The sequence below is a fragment of the Tachyglossus aculeatus genome, chromosome 8 (assembly GCF_015852505.1).
Source record: "Tachyglossus aculeatus isolate mTacAcu1 chromosome 8, mTacAcu1.pri, whole genome shotgun sequence".
In the NCBI taxonomy this organism is placed as follows: Eukaryota; Metazoa; Chordata; class Mammalia; order Monotremata; family Tachyglossidae; genus Tachyglossus; species Tachyglossus aculeatus.
Genome location: NC_052073.1, coordinates 1,966,643 through 1,984,761, shown reverse-complemented (window position 1 = coordinate 1,984,761; position 18,119 = coordinate 1,966,643). Strand labels below are relative to the sequence as shown.

At 49.0% G+C, this 18,119-nt stretch overlaps 3 protein-coding genes across 3 annotated transcripts in view; 1 reads left to right on the top strand and 2 right to left on the bottom strand.

Moving 5' to 3' along the window:
- LOC119931781 (dual oxidase 1-like) overlaps positions 1-66 on the bottom strand; it is a 40,105-nt gene extending 40,039 nt beyond the window's left edge. Inside the window, exon 1 of the mRNA XM_038750682.1 lies at positions 51-66. Within this exon, the coding sequence (XP_038606610.1) occupies positions 51-66 (16 nt within the window). The remainder of the gene's footprint in view (positions 1-50) is intronic.
- Positions 67-120: 54 nt separating this feature from the next.
- Positions 121-7,079, top strand: LOC119931780 (dual oxidase maturation factor 1-like). Its single transcript, XM_038750681.1, has 6 exons — positions 121-267; positions 1,561-1,618; positions 2,031-2,165; positions 5,991-6,204; positions 6,412-6,629; positions 6,817-7,079. The coding sequence occupies exons 1-6, from the start codon at positions 121-123 to the stop codon at positions 7,077-7,079; spliced, it is 1,035 nt and encodes a 344-aa protein (XP_038606609.1).
- An 824-nt stretch (positions 7,080-7,903) lies between these two features.
- Positions 7,904-18,119, bottom strand: part of DUOXA2 (dual oxidase maturation factor 2) — a 29,026-nt gene continuing 18,810 nt past the window's right edge. The window contains exons 4-6 of the mRNA XM_038750680.1: positions 17,087-17,300; positions 14,057-14,265; positions 7,904-8,118 (exon numbers count right to left, since the gene is read on the bottom strand). Of these exons, the coding sequence (XP_038606608.1) occupies positions 7,904-8,118; positions 14,057-14,265; positions 17,087-17,300 (638 nt within the window). The remainder of the gene's footprint in view (positions 8,119-14,056; positions 14,266-17,086; positions 17,301-18,119) is intronic.

The following is an 18,119-nucleotide window of genomic DNA, read 5'->3' as shown; positions in this document are numbered from 1 at the left end:
GCTGACACCGGAGAGAGGGGGCAAGGGAGGAGGGGACAGGTGGGCAAGACCAAGGTGGGTTGGCATCGGCCTGGAGGCTGATCCGGGGTCCCCGGGGTGCAGCTCTTCCCAGGTGCCACGATGCCCGCCTTCGGAAACACCTTCCCCTTCTACACGGGCCCCAAGCCGGTCTTTCCCGTGGACACTACCTGGGCCGTCACCGCCGCCGTCTTCCTGACCGCGCTGGTCACCTTCATCACTATCCTGCCGGGCATCCGGGGCAAGTCGGTGAGAGCCGCCTGGTCAGCTCGGGCAAGGCCGGGGCACTGTGGGGCATCACGGGGCAGTGTGGGGCATCCCTGTGGAGTATAAGACATAATAATAATAATAATGGCGCTTACTATGTGCAAAGCACTGTTCTAAGCACTGGGGAGGTTACAAGGTGATCAGGTTGTCCCACGGGGGGCTCACAGTCTTCATCCCCATTTTACAGATGAGGGAACTGAGGCCCAGAGAAGTGAAGTGACTTGCCCAAAGTCACCCAGCTGACAGTTGGCAGAGCCAGGATTCGAACCCATGACTTCTGACTCCAAAGCCCGGGCTCTTTCAAGGCCCTACTGAGAGCTCACCTCCTCCAGGAGGCCTTCCCAGACTGAGCCCCTCCTTCCTCTCCCCCTCTTCACCCCCCTCACCTTACCTCCTTCCCTTCCCCACAACACTGTATATATGTATATATGTTTGTACGGATTTATTACTCTATTTATTTTACTTGTACATATCTATTCTATTTATTTTATTTTGTTAATATGTTTGGTTTTGTTGTCTGTCTCCCCCTTCTAGACTGTGAGCCCACTGTTGAGTAGGGACTGTCTCTATATGTTGCCAACTTGTACTTCCCAAGCGCTTAGTCCAGTGCTCTGCACACAGTAAGCGCTCAATAAATACGATTGATTGATTGATTTTACTGGTACATATTTATTCTACTTATTTTATTTTGTTAACATGTTTTGTTTTGTTCTCTGTCTCCCCCTTCAAGACTGCGAGCCCACTGTTGGGTAGGGACTGTCTCTGTATGTTGCCAACTTGTACTTCCCAAGCGCCTAGTACAGTGCTCTGCCCACCGTAAGCGCTCAATAAATACGATTGAATGAATGAGCCACACTGCTTTTCTGAGCCAAAGACATCCCGGATCAATCCCGGGACATGTGGGACCTGAAGGGAACAAGCAGCTTGAGGAGGAGGGAGCAGGCCGAGAGTGGGGGGCGACTCTGGGAGAGGGGGCAATCTGGGAATAGGCTACTTTCTGACCACCCCGGGCTTCCCCTATTTATTTATTTTACTTGTACATATCTATTCTATTTATTTTATTTCGTTAGTATGTTTGGTTTTGTTCTCTGTCTCCCCCTTTTAGACTGCGAGCCCGCTGTTGGGTGGGGACTGTTTCTATATGTTGCCGACTTGGACTTCCCAAGCGCGTGCTCTGCACACAGTAAGCGCTCAATAAATACGATTGATCGATTGATTGATTGATTGATTGATTCCCCGCCCTCTCTCCCTCCTATCCCTCATCCCCATCCTCAGAGGCTGTTCTGGCTGCTGCGTGTCGTGATCAGCCTCTACATTGGAGCCGCCACATTGGGTGAGTAGGGACGGAGCAGGCCGGGGACCAACGGGCCGCGATCCGGGCCTTCTTCCGCACCTTCTCTCCCGTAACACGCATCCTTGCTGCTTCTCAGCATTGCTCAGTGGAAAGAGCCCGGGCTTTGGAGTCACAGGTCATGGGTTCAAATCCCGCCTCCGCCACTTGGCAGCTGTGTGACTTTGGGCAAGTCGCTTCACTTCTCTGTGCCTCCGTTACCTCATCTGCAAAATGGGGATTAAGTCTGTGAGCCCCACGCGGGACAACTTGATTACCTTGTTTCTACCCCAGCGCGTAGAACAGTGCTTTGCACAGAGTAAGCACTTAATAAATGCCATCATTATCATTATTGTTATTCTTCCCTCCCCTCGCTGCGCTCCCACCTGCCCCTCACCTTACCTGTCCCCCGCAGCGGTGAATTTCAGCGCGGAGTGGGCCGTGGGCCGAATCAGCGCCAACACTACGTACAAGGCGTTCAGTACAGCACGGGTGAGTGTGGACGTCGGGCTGCAGGTCGGGCTGAGAGGCGTCAACATCACCCTGAAAGGTGAGGGGGCGGCGGGGGCCTGGCAATTGTTGGTGTGTGTGTTTTGATGATTTTGACACCTGTCTACTTGTTTGGTCGCCCCTTTCTTGACTGTGAGCCCGGTTGTTGGGTAGGGACCGCCTCCACACGTTGCCGACTTGGACTTCCCAAGCGCGTAGTCCAGCGCTCTGCACACAGAAAGCGCTCAATAAATACGATTGAATGAATGAATACACAGTGTTCATCCTTTCATTCAGTCGTATTTATTGAGCGCTTACTGCATGCATCCCGGCTCCGCCAACTGTCAGCTGGGTGACTTTGGGCGAGTCACTTCACTTCTCTGGGCCTCAGTTCCCTCATCTGGAAAATGGGGATGAAGACTGTGAGCCCCCCGTGGGACAACCTGATCACCTCGTATCCTCCCCAGCGCTTAGAACTAGACTGGGAGCCCACTGTTGGGTAGGGATTGTCTCTATATGTTGCCAACTTGTACTTCCCAAGCGCTTAGTACAGTGCTCTGCACACAGCAAGTGCTCAGTAAATATGATTGATTGATTGATTAGAACAGTGCTTTGCACATAGTAAGCGCTTAAATGCCATTATTATTATTATTATTATTATTATTATTATTATTATTACAGAGCATTACACTAAGCCCTTGGGAAGCAGCGTGGCTTAGCGGAAAGAGCACGGGTTTGAGAGTCACAGGATGTGGGTTCTAATCCACTTGTCTCCTGGGTGACGTTGGGCAAGCTGCTTAACTTCTCTGTGCCTCAGGTACCTCATCTGGACCTCATCTGTGAGTCCCACGTGGGATGACCTGATTACCTGATTAGGGGAAGCAGCGTGGCTCAGTGGAAAGAGCCTGAGTTTGGGAGTCAGATGTCGTGGGTTCTAATCCCGGCTCTGCCACTTGTCCGCTGTGTGACTTCGGGCAAGTCACTTAACTTCTCTGTGCCTCAGTTACCTCAATTGCAAAACGGGGATTAAGACTGTGAGGCCCACGTGGGACAACCTGATCACCTTGTATCTATCCCAGCACTTAGAACAGTGCTCAGCACATAATAATAATAATAATAATAATAATAATAATAATAATGGCATTTATTGAGCGCTTACTGTGTGCAAAGCACACCTCCTCCAGGAGGCCTTCCCAGACTGAGCCCCCTCCTTCCTCGCCCCCTCCTCCCCCTCTCCATCCCCCCGCCTTACCTCCTTCCCTTCCCCACAGCACCTGTATATATGTATATATGTTTGTACATATTTATTTCTCTATTTATTTTACTTGTACATATCTATGCTATTTATTTTATTTTGTTAGTATGTCTGGTTTTGTTCTCTGTCTCCCCCTTTTAGACTGTGATCCCACTGTTGGGTAGGGACTGTCTCTCTATGTTGCCAACGTGTACTTCCCAAGCGCTTAGTACAGTGCTCTGCACACAGTAAGCGCTCAATAAATACGATTGATCGATTAAATGAATGAATGAATAAATACGATTGAATGAATGAACACGCGTTAATCCGACAAACATGACGTCACCTGCTGCTCTTTGTCGCCCCCTGTCACCACACCAGTTCTCTGCGTCTCCCAGTGCCGCTCTGCCCCCTGCCGACCGGTTTGTTCATTACAGTGAGCATCCCCTGCCGCCAACTTTGAGCTTTGCTCTGGTCTCTAAAAAAGAAATAATAATAATTATGGTATTTGTTATGCGCTTGCCACATGTCTGCTGTGTGACCTTGGGCAAATCACTTAGCTTCTCTGAGCCTCAGTTACCTCATCTGTAAAATGGGGATTACGACTGTCAGCCCCCCGTAGGACAACCTTCTTCTACAGCCTTTTTAACAATAATAATAATAATAATAATGATGGCATTTGTTAAGCGCTTACTATGTGCAGAGCACTGTACTAAGCGCTGGGGGGGATACAAGGTGATCAAGTTGCCCCACGTGGGGCTCACAATCAATCCCCATTTTACAGATGAGGTAACTGAGGCTCAGAGAAGTTAAGTGACTTACCCAAGGTCACACAACAGACATGTGGTGGAGCTGGGATTCAAACCCATGACCTCTGACTCCAAAGCCCGGGCTCTTTTCACTGAGCCACGCTTCTTCTTCTTCTTCTTCTTCTTCTTCTTCTTCTTCTTCTTCTTCTTCTTCTTCTACAGTCTTCTAGACTGTGAGCCCACTGTTGGGTAGGGACTGTCTCTATATGTTGCCAACTTGTACTTCCCAAGCGCTGAGTACAGTGCTCTGCACACAGTAAGCGCTCAATAAATACGATTGATAGATAGACAACCCCATCCTCAGTGGAAAGAGCTTGGGCTTTGGAGTCAGAGGTCATGGGTTCGAATCCCAGCTCCACCACATGTCTGTTGTGTGACCTTGGGCAAGTCACTTAACTTCTCTGAGCCTCAGTTACCTCATCTGTAAAATGGGGATTAAGACTGTGAGCCCCATGAGGGACAACTTAATCACCTTGTATCCCCCCCCAGCGCTTAGAACAGTGCTTTGCACATAGTAAGCGCTTAACAAATGCCATTATTATTATTATTATTATCACCTTGTATCCCCCAGCGCTTAGAACAGTGCTTTGCACAGAGTAAGCGCTTAATAAATGCCATAATCATTATTATTATTACAATACAACAAAAACAGTGACTTTCCCTGCCCACAACAAGCTCGCAGTCTAGAGTGGGGAAGACAAACTATCGATACAAGTAAATAAGCTCTGCACACAGTAAACGCTGAATAAATACGATTGAATGAATGAGCATGCGTTAATCCGACAAACATGACGTCACCTGCTGCTCTTTGTCGCCCCCTGCCGCCACACCAGTTCTCTGCGTCTCCCAGTGCCGCTCTGCCCCCTGCCGACAGGTTTGTTCATTACAGGGAACATCACCTGCCGCCAGCTTTGAGCTTTGCCCTGGTCTCTAAAAATAATAATAATAATTATGGTATTTGTTCAATAAATACGCTCAATAAATACGATTGAATGAATGAATGAATGAATGATAAATCTGCACAAACATATATACAGGTGCTGTGGGGAGGGGAAGGAGGAGAGGACAAAGGGGGCTCAGTCTGCGTTGGACACAGTCCCTCTCCCCCATGGGGCTCACAGTCTTAATCCCCATTTTACAGATGAGGTCACGAGAAGCGAAGTGAGTTGCCCAAGGTCAAACAGCAGACAAGTGGCGGAGCCGGGATTAGAACCCAGGTCCTTCTGGCTCCCAGGACTGTGTTCTATCCACAGGGCCATGTTGCTTCCCCGTTGAGATAGATGGGAAGAGGCTGAGTTGGCTGAGCTCCGCGACACAAACACACCATACACCCCCAGACACATCCCCAGTCGAACACCGTGAATCAATCAATCAATCAATCGTATTTATTGAGCGCTTACTGTGTGCAGAGCACTGGACTAAGCGCTTGGGAAGTCCAAGTTGGCAACATATAGAGACGGTCCCTACCCAACAGTGGGCTCACAGTCTAGAAGGGGGAGACAGAGAACAAAACCAAACATATTAACAAAATAAAATAAATAGAATAGATCTGTACAAGTACAATAAATAGAGTAATAAATCCGTACAAACATATATACAGGTGCTGTGGGGAAGGGAAGGAGGTAAAGCGGGAGGGGATGGAGAGGGGGAGGAAGGAGGGGGCTCAGTCTGGGAAGGCCTTCTGGAGGAGGTGAGCTCTCAGTAGGGCCTTGAAGGGAGGAAGAGAGCTAGCTTGGCGGATGGGCAGAGAGGGGGCATTCCAGGCCAGGGGGATGACGTGGGCCGGAGGAAACGTGCAGAGCCAAACCCCATAACCCCTCACTCGCCCTCCCCGCTCCCGCAGGGACCCCCGTGCACCAGCTGAACGAGACCATCGACTACAACGAGCGGTTCGACTGGCGGTTCGGGAAGAACTACGAGGAGGCCTACGAGGCCGGGCTGGAGAAGGGGCTGCCGGACCCGGTGCTCTACCTGGCCGAGAAGTTCTCCCCGCCCAGCCCCTGCGGCCTGCACCGACAGTACCGCCTGGCCGGACACTACGCCTCGGCCACACTCTGGTGAGACCCTGGGGAGGGGGCTGGGGGGACCTGGGGGGCGAGGGGTCCGGCCTCTCAGGTCTGCCCAGCCGCGTTTGGGGTCGTCGGGGCCGTGCTGACCATTTCTCCGAAACAAGGCCACCACTGAACCTTGGCCTCAAGTGAAGAGGGGATCCGGTTTAAGTGTTTCTTACCACGCCGCCGTACACCGGTCCCTCCCTCCTCCAGGATGGCATTTCTGTGCTGGCTGCTGGCCAACGTCCTGCTGTGCATGCCCGCGCTGGTCTACGGTGGCCACATGCTCCTGGCCACGGGCCTCTTCCTGCTCCTGTCGCTGCTCTTCTTTTCCACGGCCACCGCCCTGACACCCCCATGCCTCCTCCGCCTGGGCCCTGCCACGCTGCAAACCCACCAGGGCACCGCCTTCTGGCTCACGCTGTTCACGGGTGAGAGACCGGCCGGGCGAGGGGAGTGGGGGTGTTGCGGGCCGCCCAGCCGGTGCCCTCTTTCCCCACCCTGGCAAGGACCAGGTCGTTGGGCCCGCGGGGAGGCGGGAGGGACCCAGCCGGTTGGGGGGTCGCATGAGGGGGCGAAGGCCCTGAGGGTGAGGCCTGTGCCCTTTGTCCCGCCCAGGGCTGCTCTGCCTGGGGCTGGGCCTGGCGGTGATGGTCCTCAACCGGACAAGGCCGGACAGACTCAAGATTTTCTTCAACCAGAGCGAGGTGGGGCGACCCGAGGTGGGAAGGCCCAGCCCTCGCTACCGGCCCGTGCTGGACATCGCCCTGTCGGAGGCCCTCCTGGAGGAGGACGAGCCCACCGCCAGCTCCTCCCCCAGCTCCTCGCCCGGCCCGGCTCCCAGTCCCGGCCCTTCCCTCGCCCCTGGCAGTTCCCCTTAGCGTCTCGGACCGGGCCCATCCGCCAACCCCTGGGATCAGGCAGAGGTCACGGGTTCAGGTCAGCTGTGTGACTTCGGACAAGTCACTTCCCTTCTCTGGGCCTCCGTTCCCTCACCTGGAAAATGGGGATGAAGACTGTGAGCCCCCTCTGGGACAACCTGATCACCTCGTAACCTCCCCAGCGCTTAGAACAGTGCTTGGCACATAGTAAGCGCTTAATAAATGTCATTATTATTATTATTATTATTAAGGCTCCCCCTTTTCTCCAGCCCGGACCCCAGCACCTGGTGGAAGAGAAATCGGGCGGATGGGGTCAATGACAATAAAGGCAGGCACGAGGGCCCTCATCCTGGCGCTGTACATCTCTGCGTGGCGGAGGAGGGTCGAGGACAGGTGGAGCAGGGGGGCTCAGCCCACCCCACCGGGCCGGCTCAGAGAAAGGCCGACCCTCCGGAGCCGCCCCATGAGCTAAAGAAGGCCTAGGCGTTGCTTCCTAGAGAGACGGGGTCAGGGGTCAGGGTTCAGGCGGGCTCGGGTCTTCCCTCGCTCCCTCTCGCCCTGTCCCCCTTCTCCCTCTCCGCTTTCTCCCACCCTCCCTTCCCCTCCAAACCGGCCGAGCTCAACCGGGGTTGAGAAGTACAAAAATATTTTTTATTACCACACTCCCCCCATGACACAACCCCTCCGGGCAGCCCCCGTCTGCCCAGGCAGGGAGCAGGACCCCCGACCAGCGGTGGTTTGGGAGGGGGCCGCGTCCCATACACGTCCAATCCCGTTCCCGTCGGGCCCCGCAGGTGGGTGCAAGTCCCCGCTCGGGGCATCCTCTACAGGCGCACGTCGAGCCGTATGTCGGGAGTGGCGGCCCCACCGCCGCCCGTCCGGTCGGGCACGAAGAGCGGGTTGCTGTAGGTGCGGGGCAGCGGCGCCTCGGCCTCCCCCCCTTGGTCCTCGCTGCTCAGGTCCAGTAAGGTGCGCAGGGTGCGAGGTTGTGCCCAGTGGAGACCCAACACGGCTCCTCCCAGCAGGAAGCACAGGAGCCCTGGGGAAGGGGGTGGCGGAGAGAGGGTCGGTGGCACGGGCAGAACCGCCTAGTCCGCGACGGTGGTCCCCCGCGGCACCCCCCGTGCAGAGCGGCGAGGCCTACCGGTTAGAGCACGGGCCTGGAAATCAGTCAAGCGCTTAGTACAGTGCTCTGCACATAGTAAGCGCTCAATAACTACGATTGATGAGGAGCTGGGTTCCCCTACAGATTCTACCGCCAGTCTGCTGCGGGGCTTCGGAGAAGTCACTTAACTTCGCCGTGCCTCGGTCGCCTCGACTGCAAAATGGGGCACAGAGAAGTTAAATGGCTTCTCCAAAGGAGCCTCAGTTATACTTGTACGTAGCTAGAACGTGAGCCCACTGTTGGGCAGGGACCGTCTCTATATGTTGCCAACTTGTACTTCCCAAGCGCTTAGTACAGTGCTCTGCACATAGTAAGCACTCAATAACTACGATTGATGAGGAGCTGGGTTCCCCTACAGATTCTACCGCCAGTCTGCTGCGGGGCTTCGGAGAAGTCACTTAACTTCGCCGTGCCTCGGTCGCCTCGACTGCAAAATGGGGCACAGAGAAGTTAAACGGCTTCTCCAAAGGAGCCTCAGTTACACTTGTACGTAGCTAGACTGTGAGCCCACTGTTGGGCAGGGACTGTCTCTATATGTTGCCAACTTGTAATAATAATAATGATAATGTTGGTATTTGTTAAGCGCTTACTATGTGCAAAGTGCTGTTCTAAGCGCTGGGGGAGGGGGGAACACAAGGAGATGAGGTTGTCCCGTGTGGGGCCCACAGTCTTAATCCCCATTTTACAGATGAGGGAACTGAGGCACAGAGAAGTGAAGTGACTTGCCCAAGGTCACACAGCAGACATCCCAAATGCATAGTACAGTGCTCTGCACACAGTAAGCGCTCAATAAATACAATTGATTGATTGATCGATATCTATTCTATTTATTTTATTTTGTTAGTACGTTTTGTTTTGTTCTCTGCCTCCCCCTTCTAGACTGTGAGCCCACTGTTGGGTAGGGACTGTCTCTATGTGCTGCCAACTTGGACTTCCCAAGCGCTTAGTCCAGTGCTCTGCACACAGTAAGCGCTCAATAAATACGATTGGTTGATTGATTGATATCTATTCTATTTATTTTATTTTGTTAGTACGTTTTGTTTTGTTCTCTGCCTCCCCCTTCTAGACTGTGAGCCCACAGTTGGGCAGGGACTGTCTCTATATGTTGCCAACTTGTAATAATAATAATAATAATGTTGGTATTTGTTAAGCGCTTACTATGTGCAAAGTGCTGTTCTAAGCGCTGGGGGGGGGAACACAAGGAGATGGGGTTGTCCCGTGTGGGGCCCACAGTCTTAATCCCCATTTTACAGATGAGGGAACTGAGGCACAGAGAAGTGAAGTCACTTGCCCAAGGTCACACAGCAGACATCCCAAGTGCTTAGTACAGTGCTCTGCACACAGTAAGCGCTCAATAAATACGATTGATTGATTGATTGATATCTATTCTATTTATTTTATTTTGTTAGTACGTTTTGTTTTGTTCTCTGCCTCCCCCTTCTAGACTGTGAGCCCACTGTTGGGTAGGGACTGTCTCTATGTGCTGCCAACTTGGACTTCCCAAGCGCTTAGTCCAGTGCTCTGCACACAGTAAGCGCTCAATAAATATGATTGGTTGATTGATTGATATCTATTCTATTTATTTTATTTTGTTAGTACGTTTTGTTTTGTTCTCTGCCTCCCCCTTCTAGACTGTGAGCCCACAGTTGGGCAGGGACTGTCTCTATATGTTGCCAACTTGTAATAATAATAATAAAAATGTTGGTATTTGTTAAGCGCTTACTATGTGCAAAGTGCTGTTCTAAGCGCTGGGGGGGGAACACAAGGAGATGGGGTTGTCCCGTGTGGGGCCCACAGTCTTAATCCCCATTTTACAGATGAGGGAACTGAGGCACAGAGAAGTGAAGTCACTTGCCCAAGGTCACACAGCAGACATCCCAAGTGCTTAGTACAGTGCTCTGCACACAGTAAGCGCTCAATAAATACGATTGATTGATTGATTATCTATTCTATTTATTTTATTTTGTTAGTACGTTTTGTTTTGTTCTCTGCCTCCCCCTTCTAGACTGTGAGCCCACTGTTGGGTAGGGACCGTCTCTATGTGTTGCCAACTTGGACTTCCCAAGCGCTTAGTACAGTGCTCTGCACACAGTAAGCGCTCAATAAATACGATTGATTGATTGATTGATATCTATTCTATTTATTTTATTTTGTTAGTACGTTTTGTTTTGTTCTCTGCCTCCCCCTTCTAGACTGTGAGCCCACAGTTGGGCAGGGACTGTCTCTATATGTTGCCAACTTGTAATAATAATAATGATAATGTTGGTATTTGTTAAGCGCTTACTATGTGCAAAGCGCTGTTCTAAGCGCTGGGAGGAACACAAGGAGATGAGGTTGTCCCGTGTGGGGCCCACAGTCTTAATTCCCATTTTACAGATGAGGGAACTGAGGCACAGAGAAGTGAAGTCACTTGCCCAAGGTCACACAGCAGACATCCCAAGTGCTTAGTACAGTGCTCTGCACACAGTAAGCGCTCAATAAATACGATTGATTGATTGATTGATATCTATTCTATTTATTTTATTTTGTTAGTACATTTTGTTTTGTTCTCTGTCTCCCCCTTCTAAACTGTGAGCCCACTGTTGGGCAGGGACTATCTCTATATGTTGCCAACTTGTACTTCCCAAGCGCTTAGTACAGTGCTCTGCACACAGTAAGCGCTCAATAAATACGATTGATTGATTGATTGATTGATTGATATCTATTTATTTTATTTTGTTAGTACGTTTTGTTTTGTTCTCAGTCTCCCCCTTCTAGACTGTGAGCCCACTGTTGGGTAGGGACCGTCTCTATGTGTTGCCAACTTGGACTTCCCAAGCGCTTAGTCCAGTGCTCTGCACACAGTAAGCGCTCAATAAATACGATTGATTGATCTGTAAAATGGGGATCAAGACTGTGAGCCCCATGTGGGACATGGACTGTGTCCAACCTGATTATGCTAATAATAATAATAATAATAGCATTTGTTAAGCGCTTACTACGTGCAAAGCACTGTTCTAAGCGCTGGGGGGGATACAAGGTGATCAGGTTGTCCCGCACAGGGCTCACAGTCATCATCCCCATTTTACAGATGAGGGAACTGAGGCTCCGAGAAGTTAAGTGACTTGCCTAAGGTCACACAGCAGACACGTAGCGGAGCCGGCATTTGAACCCATGACCTCTGACTCCAAAGCCCGGGCTCTTTCCACTGAGCCATGCTGTATGGACATGGACTGTGTCCAACCCGATTAAACCACTAATAATAATTATGGTATTTGTTAAGTGCTTACTATGTGCCAGGCACTGTACTAAGCGCTGGGATGGCTACCAGCAAATCTTCAGGCTGGACAAAGTCCCAGGGCTAACAGTCTAGCGCTTAGTCCAGTGCTCCGCACACAGTAAGCGCTCAATAAATACGATTGAACGAATGAATGAATGAATGATCCCCACTGTACAGATGAGGAAACTGAGGCTCCGAGAAGTTAAAAGTGACTTGCCCAAGGTCACACAGCAGACATGTGGCGGAGCCGGCATTCAAACCCATGACCTCTGACTCCAAAGCCCGGGCTCTTTCCACTGAGCCACGCTGTATGGACATGGACTGTGTCCAACCCGATTAAACCACTAATAATAATTATGGTATTTGTTAAGTGCTTACTAAGTGCCAGGCACTGTACTAAGCGCTAGGATGGCTACCAGCAAATCTTCAGGCTGGACAAAGTCCCAGGGCTAACAGTCTAGCGCTTAGTCCAATCAATCAATCAATCGTATTTATTGAGTGCTTACTATGTGCAGAGCACTGTACTAAGCGCTTGGGAAGTACAAATTGGCATCACATAGAGACAGTCCCTACCCAACAGTGGGCTCACAGTCTAAAAGGGGGAGACAGAGAACAGAACCAAACATACCAACAAAATAAAATAAGTAGGATAGAAATGTACAAGTAAAATAAATAAAATAAATAAATAAATAAATAGAGTAATAAATATGTACAACCATATATACATATATACAGGTGCTGTGGGGAAGGGAAGGAGGTAAGACGGGGGGATGGAGAGGGGGGAGAGGAAAGAAGGGGCTCAGTCCAGTGCTCTGCACACAGTAAGCACTCAATAAATACGATTGAATGAATGAATGAATGATCCCCACTTTACAGATGAGGAAACTGAGGCACAGAGGTGAAATGACTTGCCCAAGGTCACACAGCAGACCAGTGGGGGAGTGAGGAATAGAACCCATAACTTTCTGACACCCAGGCCTGTGCTTTATCCACTCTGCCATGCTGCTTCTTCAATGGTCTCGTATCTACCCATCTCGTATGTTGCCAACCTGTACTTCCCAATCAATCAATCAATCAATCGTATTTATTGAGCGCTTCCTGTGTGCCGAGCACTGTACTAAGCGCTTGGGAAGTACAAGTTGGCAACATATAGAGACCCAAGTGCTTAGTACAGTGCGCTGCACACAGGAAGTGCTCAATCATCATCATCATCATCATCAATCGTATTTATTGAGCGCTTACTGTGTGCAGAGCACTGGACTAAGCGCTTGGGAAGTACAAGTTTGCAACATATAGAGACAGTCCCTACCCAACAGTGGGCTCACAGTCTAAAAGGGGGAGACAGAGAACAAAACCAAACAGACTAACAAAATAAAATAAATTTGTGTGCGCAAAGCACTGTACTAAGCGCTTGGGAAGTCCAAGTCGGCAACATATAGAGACGGTGACTACCCAACAGCGGGCTCACAGGCTAGAAGGGGGAGACGGACGACAAAACAACACATATTAACAAAATAAAATAAATAGAATAGGAAATATGTACAAGTAAAATAAATACCATTCATTCATTCATTCAATCATATTTATGTGTGCGGAGCATCATCATCATCATCATCAATCGTATTTATTGAGCGCTTACTGTGTGCAGAGCACTGTACTAAGCGCTTGGGAAGTCCAAGTTGGCAACATATAGAGACAGTCCCTACCCAACAGTGGGCTCACAGTCTAAAAGGGGGAGACAAAACCAAACATACTAACAAAATAAAATAAATACACTGTACTAAGCGCTTGGGAAGTCCAAGTTGGCAACATCTAGTGCTGGTCCCTACCCAACAGCGGGCTCACAGGCTAGAAGGGGGCGATGGCCAACAAAAATTAACAAAAGAAAATAAATAGAATGGTAAATATGTACAGGTAAAATAAATACCATTCATTCATTCATTCACTCGTATTTACTGAGCGCTCAATCAATCAATCAATCAATCAATCCTATTTATTGAGCACTTACTATGTGCAGAGCACTGTACTAAGCACTTGGGAAGTACAAGTTGGCAACATAGAGAGACAGTCCCTACCCAACAGTGGGCTCACAGTCTAAGAGAAGAATAAATAGAGTTGTCCCACATGGGGCTCACAGTCTTCACCCCCATTTTACGGATGAGGTAACTGAGGCCCAGAGAAGCGCAGCGACTTGCCCAAGGCCACACAGCTGAGAAGTGGTGGAGCCGGGATTAGAACTCACAACCTCTGACTCCCAAGCCTGGGCTCTCTCCAGTGAGCCACACAATCAATCAATCGTATTTATTGAGCGCTTACTATGTGCAGAGCACTGGACTAAGCGCTTGGGAAGTCCAAATTGGCAACGTATAGAGCCAGTCCCTACCCGACAGTGGGCTCACAGTCTAAATATGGGCTCAATAAATACGATTGGCTCCCCCAGCGCTTAGTACAGACTCTGGCCCGTAGTAAGCGCTTAACCTTACTTACCTTACTTAAAAAATATCTTATTTTTTTTTAAAAAAAGAGCCCCCCCCCCGGCCACCCGGCCCTCACCGGTGGCCAGCGTGACCCAGAAGGCGACCCCGTAGCCGGTGGTGAGGGCGGCGGGGCCCAGGCGCAGCGGGCAGGTGGCCGAGGCCGAGACGAAGGCGAGGATGGCGAAGATGAGGAAGGTGGCCGCCCCCAGCAAGGTGAAGCCGCCGTAGTGGGGGGCCGGCATGGCCAGCAGCACATTGGACAGGAGCCAGAAGCAGAATGCCACCCTACGGGGGGAAAGGCCGGAAAAAGAGGGTCGGGCCGTGAGGACTGTATATATACGTATATATGTTTGTACAGATTTATTACTCCATTTCTTTCTTTATTTTATCATCATCAATCAATCAATCAATCGTATTTATTGAGCGCTTACTACGCAAAACCAAACGTACTAACACGATAAAATCAATAGAATAGATATGTCCAAGTAAAATAAATAAATAAATATGTACAAACATATATACATCCTCCTCATCATCATCAATTGTATTTATTGAGCGCTTACTGTGTGCAGGGCACTGGACTAAGCGCTTGGGAAGTCCAAATTGGCAACGTCTAGAGACGGTCCCTACCCAACAGCGGGCTCACAGTCTAAAAGGGGGAGACAAAACCAAACATACTAACGAAATAAAATAAATAGGATAGAAATGTACAAGTAAAATAAATAAATAAATAGAGTAATATATTTGTATGTACTTGTATGTATGCGCTTGTGCTAAGCGTTTTACTTGTACATATCTATTCTATTGATTTTATTGTGTTTGTTTGGTTTTGTTCTCCGTCTCCCCCTTTTAGACTGTGAGCCCGCCGTTGGGTAGGGACCGTCTCTAGATGTTGCCAATTTGGACTTCCCAAGCGCTTAGTCCAGTGCTCTGCACATAGTAAGTGCTCAATAAATACGATTGATGATGATGAGGAGGATGTATATATGTTTGTACATATTTATTTATTTATTTATTTTACTTGGACATATCTATTCTATTGATTTTATTGTGTTTGTTTGGTTTTGTTCTCCGTCTCCCCCTTTTAGACTGTGAGCCCGCTGTTGGGTAGGGACTGTCTCTAGATGTTGCCAATTTGGACTTCCCAAGCGCTTAGTCCAGTGCTCTGCACATAGTAAGCGCTCAATAAATGCAATTGATGATGATGATGAGGATGTATATATGTTTGTACATATTTATTTATTTATTTATTTTACTTGGACATATCTATTCTATTGATTTTATTGTGTTAGTCTCTTTGGTTTTGTTTTCTGTCTCCCCCTTTTAGACCGTGAGCCCGCTGTTGGGTAGGGACTGTCTCTAGATGTTGCCAATTTGGACTTCCCAAGTGCTTACTCCAGTGCTCTGCACATAGTAAGCGCTCAATAAATATGACTGATGATGATGATGATGAGGAGGATGTATATATGTTTGTACATATTTATTTATTTATTTATTTTACTAGGACATATCTATTCTATTGATTTTATTGTGTTTGTTTGGTTTTGTTCTCCGTCTCCCCCTTTTAGACTGTGAGCCCGCTGTTGGGTAGGGACTGTCTCTAGATGTTGCCAATTTGGACTTCCCAAGAGCTTAGTCCAGTGCTCTGCACATAGTAAGCGCTCAATAAATACGATTGATGATGATGATGAGGACGTATATATGTTTGTACATATTTATTTATTTATTTTACTTGTACATATCTATTCTATTTATTTTATTTTAGTATGTTTGGTTTTGTTCTCTGTCTCCCCTTTTAGACTGTGAGCCCGCTGTTGGGTAGGGACTGTCTCTAGATGTTGCCAATTTGGACTTCCCAAGCGCTTACTCCAGTGCTCTGCACATAGTAAGCGCTCAATAAATACGATTGATGATGATGATGATGTATATATGTTTGTACATATTTATTTATTTATTTTACTTGTACATATCTATTCTATTGATTTTATTGTGTTAGTACGTTTGGTTTTGTTCTCTGTCTCCCCCTTTTAGACTGTGAGCCCACTGTTGGATATGTTGCCAATTTGGACTTCCCAAGCGCTTAGTCCAGTGCTCTGCACATAGTAAGCGCTCAATAAATACGATTGATGATGATGATGATGATGATGTATATATGTTTGTACATATTTATTATTCTATTTATTTATTTATTTATTTATTTTACTTGTACATATCTATTCTATTGATTTTATTGTGTTAGTCTGGTTTTGTTCTCTGTCTCCCCCTTTTAGACTGTGAGCCCGCTGTTGGGTAGGAACTGTCTCTAGATGTTGCCAATTTGGACTTCCCAAGCGCTTAGTACAGTGCTCTGCACATAGTAAGCGCTCAATAAATACGATTGATGATGATGATGATGATGTATATATGTTTGTACATATTTATTACTCTGTTTATTTATTTATTTTACTTGTACATATCTATTCTATTGATTTTATTGTGTTAGTACATTTGGTTTTGTTCTCTGTCTCCCTCTTTTAGACTGTGAGCCCGCTGTTGGGTAGGGACCGTCTCTATATGTTGCCAACTTGTACTTCCCAAGCGCTTAGTCCAGTGCTCTGCACACAGTAAGCGCTCAATAAATACGATTGATGATGATGACTGTCCGTGAGTCCCTTGGGTAGGGACTGTCTCTATATAATGGTGGCATTTATTAAGTGCTTACTACGTGCAAAGCACCGTTCTAAGCACTGGGGAGGTTACAAGGTGATCAGGTTGTCCCACGGTGGGGGGGGCTCACAGTCTTAATCCCCATTTTACAGATGAGGTCACGGAGGCCCAGAAAAGTGAAGTGACTGGCCCAAAGTCACACAGCTGACAATCGGCAGAGCCGGGGTTTGAACCCGTGACCTCTGACTCCAAAGCCCGGACGCCGCTTCTCTATATGTGGCCAACTTGTACTTCCCAAGCGCTGAGTCCAGTGCTCTGCACACAGTAAGCGGTCAATAAATGCGATTGATGATGATGATGATGATGACCCCAGCTCCACCAGGGGTGGTGGACGTGGAGACGAGCCATGGCCACGTGTCTGCGGACCCTCGCCCTTGGGCCCCCCACCCCGGGGGCTCACCAGAGGGTGGCCGAGGCGTAGTGTCCGGCCAGGCGGTATTGTCGGTGCAGGCCACAGGGGCTGGGCGGCGAGAACTTCTCGGCCAGGTAGAGCACCGGGTCCGGCAGCCCCTTCTCCAGCCCGGCCTCGTAGGCCTCCTCGTAGTTCTCCCCGAAACTCCAGTCGAACCGCTCGTTGTAGTCGATGGTCTCGTTCAGCTGGTGCACGGGGGTCCCTGCGGCGGGAGCGAAGAGCTTGGGTGACGGGGTGTGGGGGCCTGGCGCTGCCTCTTTCGCACTGTAAGCACGGGGTTGCATTTGGGTGAGTGTGAGGGGGTTGAAGGAGCTCAGCCGAGCACGGCCGGCTTCCATGGAGAAGCAGCGTGGCTCAGCGGACAGAGCCCGGGCTTTGGAGTCACAGGTCGTGGGTTCAAATCCCGGCACTGCCACTTGCCAGCTGTGTGACTTTGGACAAGTCACTTCTCTGGGCCTCAGATACCTCATTTGGGAAATGGGGATTAAGACTGTGAGCCCCCCGTGGGACAACCTGATCTCCTTGTAATCTCCCCAGTGCTTAGTACAGTGCTTTGCAATCAATCAATCAATCAATCAATCGTATTTATTGAGCGCTTACTATGTGCAGAGCACTGTACTAAGCGCTTGGGAAGTACAAATTGGTAACACATAGAGACAGTCCCTACCCAACAGTGGGCTCACAGTCTAAAAGGGGGAGACAGAGAACAGAACCAAACATACCAACAAAATAAAATAAATAGGATAGAAATGTACAAGTAAAATAAATAAATAAATAAATAGAGTAATAAATATGTACAACCGTATATACATATATACAGGTGCTGTGGGGAAGGGAAGGAGGTAAGATGGGGGGATGGAGAGGGGGACGAGGGGGAGAGGAAGGAAGGGGCTCAATAGTAAGCCCTTAAGTAAGCGCTTAATAAATGCCATTATTATTAAGTACTTACTAAGACAACCTGATCACCTTATAATAATAACAATAATGGCATTTATTAAGTGCTTACTATGTGCAAATCATG

Bases quoted from the DNA above. Each gene is read 5' to 3' on its own strand.
- LOC119931780 (XM_038750681.1), top strand. From the start codon at position 121: ATGCCCGCCTTCGGAAACACCTTCCCCTTCTACACGGGCCCCAAGCCG. The intron at 268-1,560 runs GTGAGAGCCGCC...CCCCATCCTCAG, and splicing joins CGGGCATCCGGGGCAAGTCG to AGGCTGTTCTGGCTGCTGCG. The intron at 6,630-6,816 runs GTGAGAGACCGG...TGTCCCGCCCAG, and splicing joins CTGGCTCACGCTGTTCACGG to GGCTGCTCTGCCTGGGGCTG.